Source organism: Lygodium microphyllum, chromosome 3 (genome assembly GCF_053477565.2).
Source record: "Lygodium microphyllum isolate KBCC chromosome 3, Lygodium_microphyllum_v1.1.10, whole genome shotgun sequence".
Classification (NCBI taxonomy): domain Eukaryota; kingdom Viridiplantae; phylum Streptophyta; class Polypodiopsida; order Schizaeales; family Lygodiaceae; genus Lygodium; species Lygodium microphyllum.
In genome coordinates this window covers 4,830,893-4,849,139 of record NC_141137.1, presented here as the reverse complement: position 1 = coordinate 4,849,139, position 18,247 = coordinate 4,830,893, and the positions used below count along the sequence as shown (strand labels likewise).

Below are 18,247 nucleotides of genomic sequence, written 5' to 3'. Positions count from 1 at the left end.
GCATACTCAGTCAGTATTTCATAATACCTAGGATGTCACATTGGACTACATGTCTTCGTGTGTTGCATTATTTGCAGAGTACTTTTTCTTATGGCCTCACATATGGTTCTGGTTTATGTTTGAAAGGGTACACTGATTCTAATTGGACAGGAGATCCTGACACGGCGTTTCCATGGCGGCTACATCTTTACCTTGGGTACGGCTCTCATTTCTTGGTCCAACCGTTAAGCAGGAGACGATGGCGGCTTCCACGGCCGAGGTTGAGTACCGAGCTCTCTTTGATGGCACCGTTGAGACCATCTGTCTGAGGAGTCTACTGGCAACACTTCATTTACCATGTGACTCTTCCATAGTTGACTACTGCGACAACCAAAGTGCCATTGCCCTTGCGGGCAATCCAATCATCATACCACGGACACGGCATGTGGGAGTCCACTTTCACTTTTTCAAAGAGCAGGTTGAGCTAGGCACTATTCGCCTAGAGTTTGTGCCTTCATTAGATAATTTTGCAGACATTTTGACCAAAGCAATCAACCAGCTGGTTCTTCAGTACCTGCTACCCAGGATCAGCTTGGATATACCCTCCCCTACTTCTTCAGCTTGACGGGGAGAGGATGCTTCTCTCTTGCTTTCCCTTCCCGTTTGAGAGGGGGGGCTTCTAGTCTTGATAGTAACAGTGATGGTGCTTACATTTTTGAGACAATACATTCATTTATTCTTTTGTATTGTATTATGGGCATTTGTAACTTCATCCGCACTGTCAGGATGACATGATTGTAAAAGGGCACTTGGACAAGTGAATAATTCCCCTGCGAGGACACTGTCCAAGTGGCACCGTTGCATAGCATATTGCATGAGCATGTCCTCTTGTATCTCCCTTTGCATTACCCCATGCACTGGCATTCTGTTCATGTAAACAGGCATCTGTGCGTATTTATCCCTCTTCGGTCTTTTGGAGTGGTTGACTCTAGGATCCACCATATTCGTGGCATCTCACATGGCAGTTTTCCTAAAAGTCACTTTCTCTACCCTTGCTTGCTTGCTTTGCTCGTCTTGCTAAGCCCACAATCATCTTTTTTGCCTCTACATATATTCACCACATTGATTAGCACACACACATACTTTTATCATCCTTAGGCACTTATCCTAGTTAGTGTGAGGGATTGGCTTGCTAGTTTTGTGAATGACTTGGGTTTAAAACTCTCTTTATTCTTTCTTATCTGTCACTTAATCGGCCGCTTTCCCTATATTTCTTATGTATTTTCAAAACCCTTTTTCAATCCCAAAAAAAAAAAAAAAACACAACAAACGCAGTCCATTGTTGTATCCATCCGCCTTTGTAGGACTTGGTAGGCCCTTGGACAGGCGACCTACATTCTTGGTTCGATGCCCTGGCCTCTCCGGGGTGATCACTTGGGCTCCCTTGGTAAGATAACCATCGCCTCTGTAGTCTTGGTAGGCCACTAGGTAGCCGACGAGCACCCTTTGTCCGATGCCCTGGCTACTTTGGGGTGGGACGCCTTGGGGTAACTCAAAATTTAGGCTGGCCTACTTTTCTAGCCCTGTTTTGGGCCTGAGAGGAGGTGTTGTGATAGGAAATGCACTTAATCACTTAAAAAGCCCCAAAATATGCTTATTTTAGGCTTATTTTAGCCAAAACCCTAAAATGGGGAGCGGATCGAGAGAGTTAAGTGGGAGAGGATCTAGAACCCTAATTTTCTATAAATTGGCAGGCAGCCTTCCACTCTTCCCTTAATCTCGTTTTTGCAGATTTCAAGTGCTTCAACTTGCTACCCACACCCCGTTTGCGGAGGACATCTCAACCAAAGCTGTCCATTGCTTATCTCCATCAATTGACGCCTGATTTCAAGCCCTCTTTACACAATTTGGAGCCAATTTCAGTCAAGCGACTGTTGTTCCTGTGCAGACCTGCTGTAGTACAGTCTGTCACGTCTTTCTTGCCTGTGTTTTTAGTCTTTCTCTCTCCTCACTGCTGTCTGCATCAAATCCAGCTTCTCACTGCTGCGTTTGCTAGTGTTCGACATCCGAAGGCTGCCTTACTGCGATTCAGAATCTGTTCGGAGTACGACACACTCTCCATCTCATTACCCCTACCCTGACCCTTGAGATACAGGAGTCTGAGGTTCAGTATTCATTCACTACATAGTGTGTTTGCTGCATGAGCATCGTATTATTTAGTAGTTATATCACTTCATTTATTCACTGTGTTCATTGTCTCTGAGTTACCCTAACCCTAACTATGTTCTTTTATCAATCTGTGCTTTGTCGTACGGTTTCTGTTTATGTTTTTGTGTAAGGGTATTTCTTAACAAGGGTGTCAAGGTCTTATCTCATGTAGTCTAAAAGATACAATGGCCAAAGGAGTTCTTATGAGCATGCAACATATCCCCTATGAAAAGACCGCCAATAAGCAACCACCATGTAAACACCTCTCTCTCTGTCTCTCTCTCTCAATTAATCACATAGAAATACGAGTCGCGCCAAAGAAGCAAAAGAATTTGTCATATATATAATAGTAATTTAGCACTAATACACTTTTTAGGACTCATTTAAAGAGACTTAATTATGGGGTAATGAAAACCCTAGATTTAGTTGCTCGATAGGCCATTGCATGTGATCTTATTAATATATGGTGATCCCTTATTATGGTCCAATATGACCTCTCTCTCTTAGAAGCATGGCCTTTTTATTCCTTGTTTGAAGGGTAACAGATATATATATCTACATAAAGCATTGGTGAGCATGTACGTTTTTTACACCATGGATATTCTAGTGGATACGCTCCACTAAATGCACCTTGGTGAGGCATCATAAATAATGAAGCAATAGCTCCCCACGAAGATGAGAGAAGAGACAAAAGAAAGACCAAACCCTCCCTCACCCATTGTACCATCCACTTGTAAGTCAACCATGAATCCAAAGTCCTAAATCCTAAAGCATCAGCATGCCCTAAAGTGCCCCCAATGTGGAAAGGACATCGAAACCCTGCCATGTCAATATCCTCCATAGAGTTACGAGTAATACATCCACATCATATATTTTTGCTTGGGCATAAGCATCTACATTAGAAAATTATAGTCGCCAGATGTAGTGTAAATGTGAACACTACCACACGGGGCATGCTCTCTCTCACTGGTGGGAGAAATGGGAGGTGTGAATGCAATATCACTAGACTCAAGAACCCTTCACTCGAGCCATTGGTAAGCTCTTAAGTGAACCAAGATAGAGGCCATTGTGTGATACTCCATGTTGGCCATGCATAGACCTACCATTGCCACCATTTGCAGCAGCAAAATGTCGTATGTATCTTACAGCATAACATCTCTTTGCCTTCACATGCATGGTCATCCATCCACAACCATGGTGATGGACATAGAGACACCTCTAGAGGCCAGAGAAATCCAACGTACACACTGAAAAGTTATATGAAGTAACAAAGCACGTGCCCAAAGCTCCACGAGGTGTGTCTGGACAATGAATCTCTCCATCATATACATTACCTTGCAATAGGAGAGAAGCAGAAAATATCATTTTAGTCTCATATATCAAGCCATTACAAAATCGCACACCCAAATCAAATACTTAAGGCAACAATTGTATATAAATACCCCCTCTTAACTGAACAAAAGAGGGAACAGTCCCATGGAAACAACTGCAAATGAGAAAGACTCCACACGTGAATGAGCTCAAAGTTCAAAGATGCAAACTAAGCAATAAAGACGTCCACGCGGCCCAATGAACATGGATGTGTGTCAGGTGCGAAAGCATGATGCCTCGGACGATGAACCCACGCCGTCACGCCGTGGTCACCAGTCAACAAGCACAAGTGGCACGCAACACATACATCGACATTGATATTCAGCGCAAACGCTACCTTGTCATGTCGCTACGTGGCTTTGTCAACCTGCCAACACAGCGCAACACGACGTCAGGACAGTAGCACCTCAACGAACAGGGCACGCATTGCACAGCACGCCGCCGAGCCAAAACTGCCGCGTGTCCACGCTAATCGAACGCACGACACGGAAGAGATCGGTCAACTTCCCACGCGACAAACGCCAAATGATGTGCGATCGACATGCCAAAATGGCAATGCACGCAGCAGTGAGCACACCCTCTCTCGAGTGGCGTACTCTCCAACCAACCATAGAGTGCCGTACAAGTGGTATAAAACTGAGCACCTATGATATGCCCAAATAATAGCTGCTATCACCAGATCTGTTGGGGCTTTTTTCTATAAGCTCAAGTCAAAAGGCATTTGAGAGCTTTGATTGGAGGAGGATGGTGGAGCACGTCAGGATGGTGAGTTTACACCCTGAGCAAATAGGCAGTGTTGTGCATCCATTGGCATTCAGATTGAGCATGTCAACGCCCAACACCAGGATCCTCCAGTACAACTGTAGCCAATTCACGAAGTATTCCTCAACCGTGGTTGTTCCAAGTATGATTCCTTTTAGGCTTCTTTTGGGGAAACGCTGTCTATAGCTCATTTTAGGGTCTTCAAATGCAAAGCTTATGTACACGTTCTGAATTCTATAATCGACATTCCAGAAAGGTTACAGTTAGCAAGGACATTGTAATCCTTGAGAGTGCCATCTGATGCACGAGTCCATCCGGAAGTTCTTTGTCGACGAGCGGTGCTCTTGAGAAGGCACAGCCCTCGCTTCACAAGGATCTACCCCTTCCACCTTCGCAACCAATTGCATTTATGACAATGTCGCAGGAGACAAATGAGACAGAGGAGAGTGGGTCAAACTAGATGCATGACCAAGAGGAGCCAAAAGCTGGCAAGCCCACAAAAAAGGTCATTCTTCCGAGTTCCACGTGGTTCAAGCCGCTTACGAAATAGGCGGGCGTTCAATCATTCGCCCAGCCCTATAAGACAGTCGCAAACAAGTCACAACATCAGCAACCTGCAAGGGCATCTCTCTCCTCATTTCACATACACACGTCATATACCCACCAACACATTATCGACAGCTTATAAGATTTATTAACACGTGATCAAAACAAGCATGTCATCCCATCCCTATCCCTGCCCCCTCGTTCCATGTTTTTATGACCCAGAAATATTTAGGGAGCCGCTGGGTGTCTAACAAAAACATAGACACGAGAAGATCCACCACAAGTCTCTCCTTCGCCTTGGGATCAAGTATTGAGCAAGGCTAAATGAGACCAAGGTTATACTAATTACTTTCCCTAAAAACAGATTTAAAAGAGCGAATTAAGTTATTCCTGAATTTTGAGGTTCGGCAGTACAAATGCATGCCCAAACTCTACAAAAGGGGCCAAGATGGACGGTCGCTTCCCACCGTACGATCAATACCTATTGGCCATTGCTCCCACGACCAATTTTGCAGACAAAACACAACTGCTGCTGCTGCTGCTGCTACCGCCGCCCTCTCCAACTGCTCCAGGTCATCACGACTGCTAATCCAGCCATCCGTTGCTGCTGCTGTCATTACGCTGCTCTATCTACACAGAAAACAGCAACCTGCTGCCTGGCAACTAATTCATGCTCAGGCAGCCTGCAACACAGCTTCCTACAGGCAAACGCAGCCCAGCCGAAACACAGGTTTCCCTCTCATGGGTATCCAAACAAGGATCTATTTCACAATTTGGTGCTGCCCAAACTTAGAGTGCTGGTTGGCTACTCACTTTCAGGATCCTTACGAGTGGCATTGCTCCATCCTGCTGTTTGTGGCATCTTCGGACTCTGCCTTCAGCGCCGCACAGCCCGGACCATCTCTCCCGCCTTCTATTTCGGACCCTCATCAGCCTTGCTCCGGCGTTTTTACCTGAGGCTTTGTACCTTGTTCTACTCCTCATTTAACGTTTCGTAAGACCTCATCGTTGTATTGCCTTTTTCATGTAGAACGTCAGCACTCATTCGTTCTTAGAGTTCACTCATTCTTTCTGCAATTATTAGCCCACTTGTCTCAGACACGGTATCACAATCTCGAATCCTCACTCAGGCACTATAGCGCAGAGTAGCAAAGCAACAGCTTAACGTCACTCTTCCTTTCACGCAGGTAGAATACAAAGCCGCTTGCTCTGCAGCTGTGGATGTTGTTTGGTTGAGACCGATACTATGTTCATACCACCACAAGCACATTGACTTCAATACCATTATGATCAAGAGAGAATCTTGAATCAAAAGCTTGAGCTTCCACATTGTTCTATGCTAGACAATGTTGCCGAAAACTTCAAGAATGCTCTCCTATTGCCGTCGCTCCTTTCTCATTTGTATTCCTGGGAGTTCAGGCACACCAAAGATTTGAGAGGCTTTGGCAATCATGGGCGTCTCCAGCCCATCTATAATAACTCAGTAAGGGACATTGCGTATCCTTATCCGCCCACTTTCATTTTGAGCCCCTAAACACGTGGAAGTTGGCACACTGGTCAGGGTCAACGAGTCTTACGCACGTTACTAGAACGTCCTACCATTTGGATGACTACCGACTCCGTCATTTTGTCTCCATTCTTCCAGACTCCAGTCTTCTTTGCTCCCCGTGCCTTCAATGCAAGTACATAATGTACCACATACAAGGCTGCCATTGTATCACTTTCTATCGCTTTGTTGATTATTCATCATCTTTATCAGGTCCGTCTTGAAGGGTTTGGAAATGATGTTGCTTGAGGAACATCATGAACTCCAAAACTAAAGAAAGAATGGGGATGAAGGGGGATGGAAGACACCCGACGACCTAAGGAGTGACACTTCCGTCTGTTGCCGAGAAACTGTCCGCTGAGTCGATGTGTTGCTGAGGAAGCACTGTCATTAGGAGCGCGGGTCACGTAAGAGAACAGGAAACGCCAACTGTAGGAGAATACAGGCAAAGGGCAACCTCATTCAACTCAACCTGAACCTGCTGAGATCAATCACTGTCCTTAGTTGATCGACGAAAACTGTCGCAAGTCAACGCCGGGATCCAGGGCGAGTGCACGGCACAGCTTGCCAGTGCTTTGTAGAGAATCGGGAAGACGAACAAAATTTCGGTCGCTTACCTCAGATGTCTTCCGAGATTGCAGCTACATGAACGAAATGGATCTCCTTTGAATTTACTCTATGTCGTTCGATGTCCCGTGCCTCGGATACAAAAGTCTCACCCTGAATTTACTCTGTTGTTATTTTCAATGTTACGTGCCTTGGACACAAAAGATCGCCAAATCTATCTCGACGGGAGTCCGACAGCTCCACCGGAGCGAGCATCACAAAGCATAGCAGGTGTCTTAAATCTCTTCAAGCGCGAATGCCATATGGTGTTATAAAAGCGGAACGAGAGAACCCGAAGGGGGGCGAGGGGGTTCGAGAGCAGAGTCTAGAGATATACACTTCTGTTTTTCTTGGAAATCGAACCAGAGGCATACCTTCTGTTTTCTTGGAAAATCGAACCAGAGTCGCACGCTTTTGTTTTCTTAGAAGTTAGAACTCCACACGCACAGAGAGAGAGAGAGAGAGAGACGCGCACACACACGGTAGAGAGAGAGACACGCGCACGCACACAGACACGCGGGAGAGAGAGGAGGTCGCTTACTCAGAGGAGGAGTCTCAAGATCTTGATGATGATAATGCTCTCCCGGCAGAGAGCGACTCCGCATGACTTGAAAAGGCGGAGCGAGCAAAGGGGGAACAAAAGGTCATAGCAATGGCGGATCGCTGTTGTTACTTGGCCACCAGTCAAAAGAGGCCTCCGAGGGGAAGAAAGCGAAGGGGAAGACGACGACGAAGGAGGCGGAGGAGAAATAGAGAGGCAACAGGATAGGAGGAGGAACATGATTAATAGGAAGGAGGGGGAGCTGGTCATTTTGAAAATGACAGTGACGCCGAGCGACGGGAGAGTTTTACCTGCGTCTTCTTTTATCGCTCCCCCCAACCCCCCACTTATTCCTTTATTCTACGGACGCCGCTGTTCCCATGCCGCCTATCACGCACTCAATTGTTTCTGTAGCCGCTCCCCCGCGCCCCGAAACCAGCAACCGGTTTTGAGTGGCTCTGGCCCGGTTGCGGTTTTCGCCTCCGGAATCCAGATCTCCCCAAACGAGGTTTTGGGTTCCATACACACACCCTCCTCCGGCTAGTTTATTAGATGGCTCATGGTGACCATGGCTTTAGAAATTTGTGATGTTAGAGGGTTTTGCACTTTCGGTCTCTACTCTTTGTCATAAACAACTATGGAAATTTGGGAACTGATCTATAGCTTCCAGTTGGAAAATGGTTTTCTTCGGAACACAAGCTCAGTGTTTTGATTTAAAAGTACGATGAGAAAAAAGGGTTCATTCATGTCGAATTCGGCAAAGGTGAGAAGATTAAGATATTTTCTTGTTAACCAAACATCGTTTTAAGAAACGAAGATGTTATTCTTTCTATAAAATAGCTTTTGAATTTTTCCACAACCAAAAAGGAACCTAGTAACATGAGCAACTCATGAGGTCAACAGCATAGCTTAGCTGGTTAGAGCTCACTACTATGAGCATGTGTGCATGCATTCGATTCCCAACTCCCGCAAAGTATTGGCCTGTCCTCATCCATCGAAAGGCATATTTAACAAACGCTTTTTTTATTAAAAAAACATGAACAACTCCTATGTCTCGTAGATAAACATCTTCTCATATTGGCTATTGATCTCCTTGGGGTCACTCTCACTAGCCCAAGGATATCAACTAAAATTCTACAAAATGGGTGACCAAAATAGCTCACGTAATGTTTGTGTGGACCCATAAAGGAACGTATTTCCAAATTGGCCAAGTTTCATCAATGAAACTCGCCAAAGGAAAGGATGCCTTTGACTTTCAAGCTCATGGTTAGGTTAATTGACATTTTCGAACAAAATGAGATGACCAAAAGTGAAGCAAAAGCTCTCAATATCCAGTCAGTCGACCTTCCTTCCATAAGAGGCTAGAAAACATCACTTTTCCCTATACAATCACAAACCCCTAAGCAAAGAAACACTCAAAGCCACAACTTCACGTTTCCCGCTCCAAGTTTATTTATTCTTTTCTACTTGCCTTGTGCAGTCTTGGGTAGCTTCCCCCTCTAGTCATGGCCACTCAAGCTTCTTTATATTGAAATTGTGTTGGAGATCATCATTGTGTTTAGCATGTTCATTTATTCTTTTCCACTTGCCTTGTACATTCTTAGGTAGCTTCCCCCTCTAGTCGTGACCACTGAAGCTTCTTTATTTTTGAGGCTATGTTTGAGATCCTCATTGTGTTTAGCATGTTTATATGGGGAAGATCGATCGGTGTTGACCTTGTGAGTCAAATCTCCCCAAAGTACTTGATAAAAAAACTTGAACAACATCCATGTGTCAATGCTTAAACATTATGGGCACAAAGAGTGAGATTATGGAAATATAATCAAATCGTCTATGCTTATTCAAGCTGATGCTCCATTGATTGCCATTACTCACCTTCTCAAGTTAATAGTTGTTATTACTAAAAGCAACCCCCATAAAGTAAGGACACTTAAATTGTTATGGAGAAGATATTATGAAAATATAGTTAAACTAACCCCTCTTTATTCATGTTGTTGCATAGTTGATTGCCGTTACTCACATTCTCAAGCTATTATTTCTATGACTAAAAACAAATCCCATGATTCAAGGGCATTTAAAATGCCATGTAACAAACACTCTAAAAAGGAGTTTAGATTGCCTTTTATGCATGGCCCTACCTTTGCATTATACAAGCCAATCTCCCAAAAGAAGAGACTCCCTAGCTTTGCATTATGCGAGCCAATTTCCCAAAACACTCACGCTACCATGTTATAAAAATAGAGCTTAAAAAGTCACTTGTACTTGTTCATAGCCCCACCCTTGGTATACTCCATGATAAATAATGACAAACTTTATTTCACCCTTGCTTGGAATGGCAACTTTTCATAGTTAGCATGTTATTCTCTAGATGTATCTCACTTTATATACTTTAAATAACTAGGCCTACACCAAACCCTCTCTAAGGACAAGTATAACTTTCTTGCATATTCCAACTCTTAAACTCCCATGCAAACGATATGTATGATTTTCTTACATGCTACAAAATTTGTAAAAGAATTGAATGATGCACGGAGTGGTTGAGACTCGCATGGTGATCGAAGCCAATATATTTTTGCAATCAATGTGTGTGTGTGTGTGTGTGTGTGTGTGTGTGTGTGTGTGTGTGTGTGTGTGTGTGTGTGTGTGTGTGTGTGTGTGTGTGTGTGTGTGTGTGTGTGTGTGTGTGTGTGTGTGTGTGTGTGTGTGTGGAAACTAGAAGGAAGGAGGCATGGACCAACAAGAAAATTGCAAGCTACAAAAGACAATTCATTTTGTAGAAGGTAGAGGGCACCTGGAGCACTCACTTTCATAAATTGGATTTGCCTTTCAAGATCCACCAACTCTTTTTGAAGTCTTATGGTTGCACTGTGGGTAGCATTGAAATGGATATCTAGGAGCGCTTTTTTGGGCTATACGTAAAGGTACATTAGAAAACCATGTTATGACTTTAAGCCATTGTACACAAACACATGCACATATAGTAGATATTCATACTTTTGTGTGTGTGTGTGTGTGTGTGTGTGTGTGTGATCACATTATATGAACATTGACAAAATGAAATGTATTTAGATCATATTTCATTGGAAGAGATTCAATAAAATATTGATGAGCTTGCAATAAGTTAACATTTCATAGGATTGTAAATGTGTTACATACAAATAGTTGGGTGGTTTCAAGAATGCATTCTCTCATTTAGTCACACTCAACTCTACTTGTCCTTCTCATATGTACAAGAACATCCACATTTATAGTAGCAGTAAAAGAATAATAAAGGTTCTAAAAGCATGCGTTTATACAATCTTGCAAAAGGTATATCACAATGATGTTTATTAAAAATTGGAGATAACATCGAAATAATTTAAAGTTACTTGTTTTGAATTCGATTAAACCATCCAATTAATGTATTTATCCAAAGTTAGAAGTAACATAGTAGGAACTTAAAAGTTACTTACTTTGAATTTGATTGAAAGAAAAACTACACTAGTGTTCCTTAAGCACTTCACACGTGCGAAACGTTATGTCACTTCGCAACTGTTTCACACTAAGCAGGAAACTGCTTTGCGAACCACACATCAACTTCTCTTCCCTTCCTTCTTCCCCACACACTATATTTTGCGTTTCTCATATTTTCTAGTAAAAAATACTTGACTACTTTATGGCGGCTTATCACATGAAGCTTCCACAAAAATAACATCATGAAAGCAACAAACTTATTATTCATGCACAACGAATGCTAGGTTGCTTCGCACCACCATGAAGCACACACATTGTCTTACGTTTTTCTCATCCTTTTCTATTTCTCTAAACTTTATTCTCTCTCTCTCTCTCTCTCTCTCTCTCTCTCTCTCTCTCTCTCTCTCTCTCTCTCTATATATATATATATATATATATATATATATATATATATGTATGTATGTATGTATGTATGTATGTATGTATGTATGTATGTATGTCCAAACTTACCATTTTCTTGTATTATCTATTGGTCACGTAAAGCATTGTCTCTTTCACCTATTCTCTCTCTCTCTCTCTCTCTCTCTCTCTCTCTCTCTCTCTCTCTCTCTCTCTCTCTCTCTCTCTCTCTCTCTCTCTCTCTCAATGATATTAGTGTAAATGAAGTGATGTAAGGGATATAGAAATTCTCCAAGATACGTAGAAAAGAATCAAAATGTTATATCTATGTTTAAGGTCTTCATTGTTCTTGGAATTTTCTATTTGTGGATAGAAATAGAAAATACAACATAAGATTCAAAAATAATTTTAAAAAATGTAACATAAAGTCAACTTTTTGGAAAGGCAATAAAATTAATAACTATAGACATTGAAGACAAAGTGTAAAACATGTCATTGGTCCAAGTGGTTATAGCTATGAGACAGACAAAAAATTTAAATTAGAATGCTCATGTATGTGTTGTGTGTGTGCATGTGTGTGTGTGTGTGTGTGTGTGTGTGTGTGTGTGTGTGTGTGTGTGTGTGTGTGTGTGTGTGTGTGTGTGTGTGTGTGTGTGTGTGTGTGACAGAGGACTTTAGATTTTCGTGTTTAAGACTAAGGGTAAAATATGACATTAGTTAAGTGTTTATAGCTTGTGCAAGGGTGAGTATAAGACATGACATTAGTCAGAGTTCTAAAGTCTTTATAGCCAAAGAAGAGTAAAGGTAAGACATCACATTAGTCCAAATGCTTCTTAGAAAAAAAAATTTGAAATTATAATGCTTCGTGTGATATTAAAAGTGTTACTTGTCACATCACTCACAAAGGCATATCTCGTTACATCAAAGAAGATAATGATAACACATTAAAAAAGAGTAGTCAGAACTGTCAAGCTATAGCACATGGAAATAAACTTACAAATTTTTCAAAATATATACTTTCTCTCAATTGCAAGCATCAAGACTATGATTCATTTGTTGCAATAAGGCATGAAATCTGCAAACGCTCATTTTCAATGAGTGCACTTCTTGTTATAGCAAGTAAGCTTGCTCTTGCATTTGCAAGAAATGTAATCGACAACCTTTATTGCAAATCATAGGTTATTGGTCATCTCCATGCCCCCAAAACACAAACCACATATCATTGATGAGCACATTAGTTAGCCTACTTGTTTCACAAACAACTCCAAAAAGAGTCTTCACTTCAACCCTTCATTTGGTCGAGAGCTGCTAAAGTACATTTTGTGTGTGCTTGGTTTCATGCACAACTTCATGCAAACCTTTGGCTTGTTCATTCAATTCTGCCAAAAACATCCCAAGTGCACCATCAACATGTCTACACAAACTTGTCTATATCTTAAACAACTCTTTCATCGTGCTTTCCAAGGATTCAAAAACTAGAGAACTTGGAGTTTGATTAGCTTTCCTCCCATTTTTTATCATTATTGTATGTTTTCCAAGTAATTTTTTTGGTCCCCCTTCTTGCTTCTTTCATTTTATGCACATTCACTTTCTTGGAGCCTATATCAAGACTAACATTACATATAGGATAAAATCACCTCAAAGGTCATATCAAATGATGATGAGTTTAACAATGATTCCTTTGGTATCTTGTAATGTATGACTCCATTTTGTGAATTAAAACCATGAGTGAGATGTACCTTAATACGAAGAGTTAGCATTATGGGATGGAGATGTCTATAGTAAAAGGAAGTATGTTATGCCTGTAACACCTCAAATGGCTTGAGTGTATGATGAAAGCAATGTCCCTAGCATGGACATGGAGAATATGCATGTAGATGAGAGACGCATATCATAGGAGAGCTCTCCAAGCCATTAGCAAGATTCATGACATGTTCACAACCAAGAGAAAAAGAGAGGTGTGGTAGAGGGGAGAGAGAGAGAGAGAGAGAGAGAGAGACTCATAAACGTGGCAATTGCATGGAGATTTGAAAAAAAAAGAGAAATTTAATGCCTTATTGTTTTCAAATCTCCCTGTAGCCTTAAAATTCACAAATCTCATATTAGCCTTACTATTTAGGTTCGAAAGCAACATGGACGTTTCGAGCAAGTTCAGAAGAGATAAAAGGTAGAATGAAAATAAAGAAGTATAGATATGACATGTCATGTACCCCAAATTAAACATTAGGTGGCTTAATTATCTCTCCACACATATTGTAATGCATATAGATTTATCAAATTCTCAAATGTGGCATTGGATATGGGCATTTAGCTTAGCACCAAAATTCCATGTGTTTCCAAAAGCATCTACTTGTTAATGTCTAAAAAGGGTTAAAATGATCATCTTGGAAGAGACGGGGAGTGGCTTCTCACAAGCTTGAGATCCCCAATCCCAACTTCAAGCAATAATATATCTGCATTACAAACGGTGATTATTGTTTATGGACATTAGTGATGCATTTCAGTGAGGGTTTGTGTTATTCATAGTAGCATGCATGTATACATGCATATGATGGATAATAAGTTTGTTTATTATTTATTTTATGTCAATAATAAGAGAGGGAGAAAATGGATAATTTATTCTTAACCTCTTAGGATTTAGATTGGGAGGGGCAAGGATGTTTTGATAAGGTGAACACCTGGGTACTTGTTCTCACAAGGATTTCTAAGGGGAAGTTCTAGTAAGAACCAAAAACTAGTGCACGCCAGATGAATTTCACTAAAAAGCCCCCTCTCTTGAAAACTTCCTCTTCTTGATTCTTAGTCAAAAATCTTACAGCTAATTTGGGCTTATCAGGTGCTTGCTTTTAAGGATAGAATCCACAATGGTCACAAAGGAGAACAAGTCCACCACAACCATTATGAAACCGTGCCAATGGAGGGAGGTGAGGCTTGGCATAGAGCATCCCTCACCCCCTCCACTCTTTTTTTTCTCATACTTTCTTCTTGATGTCTTACTTTGGCAATGAAGCTCAGCAATACTTTTAGAGCACTAATCCACATGTGCTTTAGCAATGACGCTCTACAATACTTCAAGAGCATTGAGCCACATGTGCTTTTTCCTTATTGGCAAAGGAGCCCAAGTTTTCTTATTTATTATTTCTATTTGTGTAGGTGCAGTTGTCAGTAATATGATATCGAGCTCATTGTTTTAGACTCGAAAGGATCTTCTAGAAACGGGTCCTTCTAAATCCCATGATAGCATCAATTCAATGAGGATAGACAAAGGTAAAATGCACCTACATGTATTACACACATGCACATGATATAAGCAACCGATTTTTAAAGTGCATCATAGCTTTTGTTGTGTGTTTCATTTTGCTATTTGCTGTGCAAATGAAATTTCTTCACTCTATTTGGCTTATAAATCGGCCTAGTTTGATACTTTGTTGTGATGGACAAATAATTGGCTATGATCATCTAGGCAGGACATTGATTAAGGAAGCTATATAGCCACATCCAAAGTTTTAGAATAAAAGTTGGTGCCAATTTGACTTCTAGAGTCAACGTTCTACAATTGTTGTGGTTTAATGTGTTGTGAGGTAGCTGACATAGGAGTTATGAGGCCATAATTCATTGTAGAGTGATGTCATGTATGATGATAGGGACATGAATTTGCCGCTAAATTCAATATTATTTCTTAAACCTAACTATTTCAATTGCAATGTTATTTCCTATAGGAAGACAAGAAGTTGGCACATCATAGGCATGAATTGTGCATAGTGCTATTTTGCTTATGTAGAAGAGGAAGTAGTCGGCCAATTGATGAGTGCTAAGAATAGGTGGAGATCTCGTTGTATCATTTTTAAATGGAAGGCTAGGAACTTATGCATTTCAATTTTTTTTAAACGAGGAATTTTGGAAAACCCCCTCATGTAGCCTTCTTTTGCAATTGAAAACCTTTTTCTTATTCAAAAAAGCTTTGCAATTAGAAAGCCCATTGAGAATAACTCATTGGGATCTAAGAATGATTAACTCAATGTATGTCATTGTGGGGCCCATCCCTTATCTCAATATAAACCATGGTGTGATGGAAGTTGAAGCATTTTAAAGTTCTTTGAAAAAAATTTAGATTTTTTCTTTTTTCCATTATCCTTTTTTTGTCCCAAATGAATTATAAACCTTTTTAAATAGTCAAACTACACACACACGCGCACATGCACACACACACACCCCATATGGTGCTCAAAAGCAAACTTTGGGATATTTTGTTACTTTTTTTCAAGTGAACATAGTTATAAATAAAGGGTTCACAAAAGAGTGACAATGAGGGGCCAGTAGAGTGATACTCACTATGCATTGTTTTAAGGTTTTACAAATTCCAAGATATTAAAAACTTTATGTAGCCCAATTGTTTGACTCAAGATTGAGCTTATATGTGATATAAAGCAATTTGTATATCAACTTTAAGTGGCTAAAAGAGATACATCACTTTTGCAAAATTGTCTCTAAATGGAGGTGGGGTCTGTTTTGCTTTTGGAGGGCATCACTTTATTGGCCCCTTTACCCTTACAAAGTGTTTTTGGGTAAAATTCCCCCTTTTATTCTTTCCTTTTTGCAAGTGCTAAATGTGTAACTACCAATTTCCAAGTGTGAAATGTGCAAAAATCATTCCAAGTTTGAAATGTGAGAGCACCAATCTTTACATCATCATGGGCGCTTTGAAAACTTGAAATAGAATCTTCATTATTCTCCTTTTGTTGGTGCGAATAGTCCTCCTATTTTGCTTGACCAAAAAAACATAAATTTTTTTGTTATATTTGAATGATAAGGCTTTCTAATAACTTTTTTAGGCTTTAGCATGAAATAAACTTGACATCAATTAAATATTAAGGAGTCTTTTGAATGGACAAGGCAAGAGAACACTATTCTATTGATATTTGAACTCCAAGAGACTATGGGCCCAGTCACTAAGCCATAGTTATCTTTTTGCAATCTATTAGATTTTTGAGGTGGTTGGGCAAGGAAATGGTGGTATGTAATAGTCCTTGTTCTTTTTCTATAGTGCACACAAGATGTTGTGGTCCACGTGTTGTATTTCTATACACATTGAATGAACAAGAGTTGTTTTGCCCAAATAAACCATTAATATCACAAAATATCCATTTCCACATCAGTGGACCCATATGGCATATACTATCAAACAAGGAGACACGATACTCTTTCCCAAAAAGGCCTCTAAAGTATCCTTTTTAGCATTATTGTTCGCACACATGCGCGCGCGTGTGCAGACGCACACAATCCACAAGCCTTGATGATTAATAGCACAGTGCTTGCACAACTCTCAATCCTAATTTCCTGCTCACCAATTGTAGCCAATGACTCATAACTCATCTCAGTCCTCCTCTCGTCACTTGTATCCTCATCATTGGCAATAGCAAGCGTGCAAGTTGGCCTCAACAAACTGCTAAACAAACATCAAACTACTTTAAAATTTGTGAGGTATGATGCAATGTTGTTTTTCACTATTGTTTGCCTTCTCACAAGCCACTCTTGGCCATCAACTTGTGCACTTTCTTAAATACACAACAATGAATTGGATACCAATTAAACTCTGGGAAAACCACCACAAAGATACATTTGGGTGTATCAAACTTGCTGAATATTACCAATGTCAGTCTCTTAGCTTACAAACCCTTGAATTTTGGCTTGTTTGTGCCTAGCAAGAAATGGATGTTGGATTTAAATCACTCTTAAGTTATTTAATATGATTTTCTACCATGGGCAATGTTCTAAGGCTTATAAGTGACATGTAGATGTAAGTTAATGTAAAGTTACCGTGTGCATAGGACCTAGGGATATTTGGAGATTGACGTAGATAAATTCAAGAGTTGTGTGTATCTTTATGAACCATGTCTTTTTTCATGGGTATGTGTCGGTGCATTCAAGCATTTGTGCAATTGGACATGTGTTTATAAGCATGTGTGATTGTATGGCTAAATTGATGTATGTAGAGGAAGGGATTTATTATTAGCATAGGTTGTATATGGGTCTCTAATCTTATGACATGTATACAACTTCTTCAAAGCATCCAATCACATGTTTCACTTTTAACTCTAAACACACATACACTGCACATGTGTGTATGTATGCGCATCTGTGTACATATGCATGCATAGTAAGAAAGTGTATGGTGTATTTGAGTGGATAGAATTAGCGTACACATGATTGATATTTATTGGCATCATACAACATTGATTACACAGAGAGTAGCCTGATGGTGAAAACCTAACTTTTCTTCTTGTAAAGAAAAGAGCCTTAGCTAAGGTACGTTGCACATGAGGAAGCCATCTTTAAGGGTGTATTATCATGAATTTTAAGAAGGCAATTTTAAGTTTTTGATTGATAGTACACTTCCTCCAATTTTCTCAAACCCTTGTCAATATGTGCTTCCCATTCATAAAAGTAGCATATCTACTCTACCACCCTTATTACATATTGGACCACACAATTGCATTGGTTTGGGTGTTGGAAAGTTGAGCTATCTACTAAAAAGACAAACAATATTTTTGCTATGAGAGAGAGAGAGAGAGAGAGAGAGAGAGAGAGAGAGAGAGAGAGAGAGAGAGAGAGAGAGAGAGAGAGAGAGAGAGAGAGAGAGAGAGAGAGAGAGAGAGAGAGAGAAGGGGGGGAAGAATTGAGCATCTTGTTTCCATGAGAAAATTGAAGACAGATCGGAGAGCAGAAGAGAGTGAAAGAAGCATGGTTTTCCATTGTGGGCCATTGAACTTTTGCCTTCGACTTTATACACCTATTCTTTCATAAGAAGTGATAAAAAATGATATCATACATATACA

At 40.6% G+C, this 18,247-nt stretch overlaps 1 protein-coding gene across 5 annotated transcripts in view; it reads right to left on the bottom strand.

Annotated features, from left to right (window-relative positions):
* The window catches only part of LOC148038026 (lipid phosphate phosphatase 2-like), a 53,987-nt gene extending 46,203 nt beyond the window's left edge, over positions 1-7,784 (bottom strand). For 2 of the 5 annotated variants that reach the window (XR_015688876.1, XR_015688877.1), the window contains exon 1: positions 7,560-7,784. Coding sequence is in view for 1 of the 5 variants with exons in the window: in XM_087668102.1 (XP_087524228.1) it covers positions 7,560-7,623 (64 nt within the window). In the remaining 4 variants the exon portion in view is untranslated. Of the gene's footprint in view, positions 1-3,895; positions 4,360-7,392; positions 7,527-7,559 lie in introns of those variants that run through there. The other 3 variants (XM_087668102.1, XM_087668110.1, XM_087668118.1) reach the window with 3 other exon arrangements.
* Between the last annotated feature and the right edge of the window lie 10,463 nt (positions 7,785-18,247).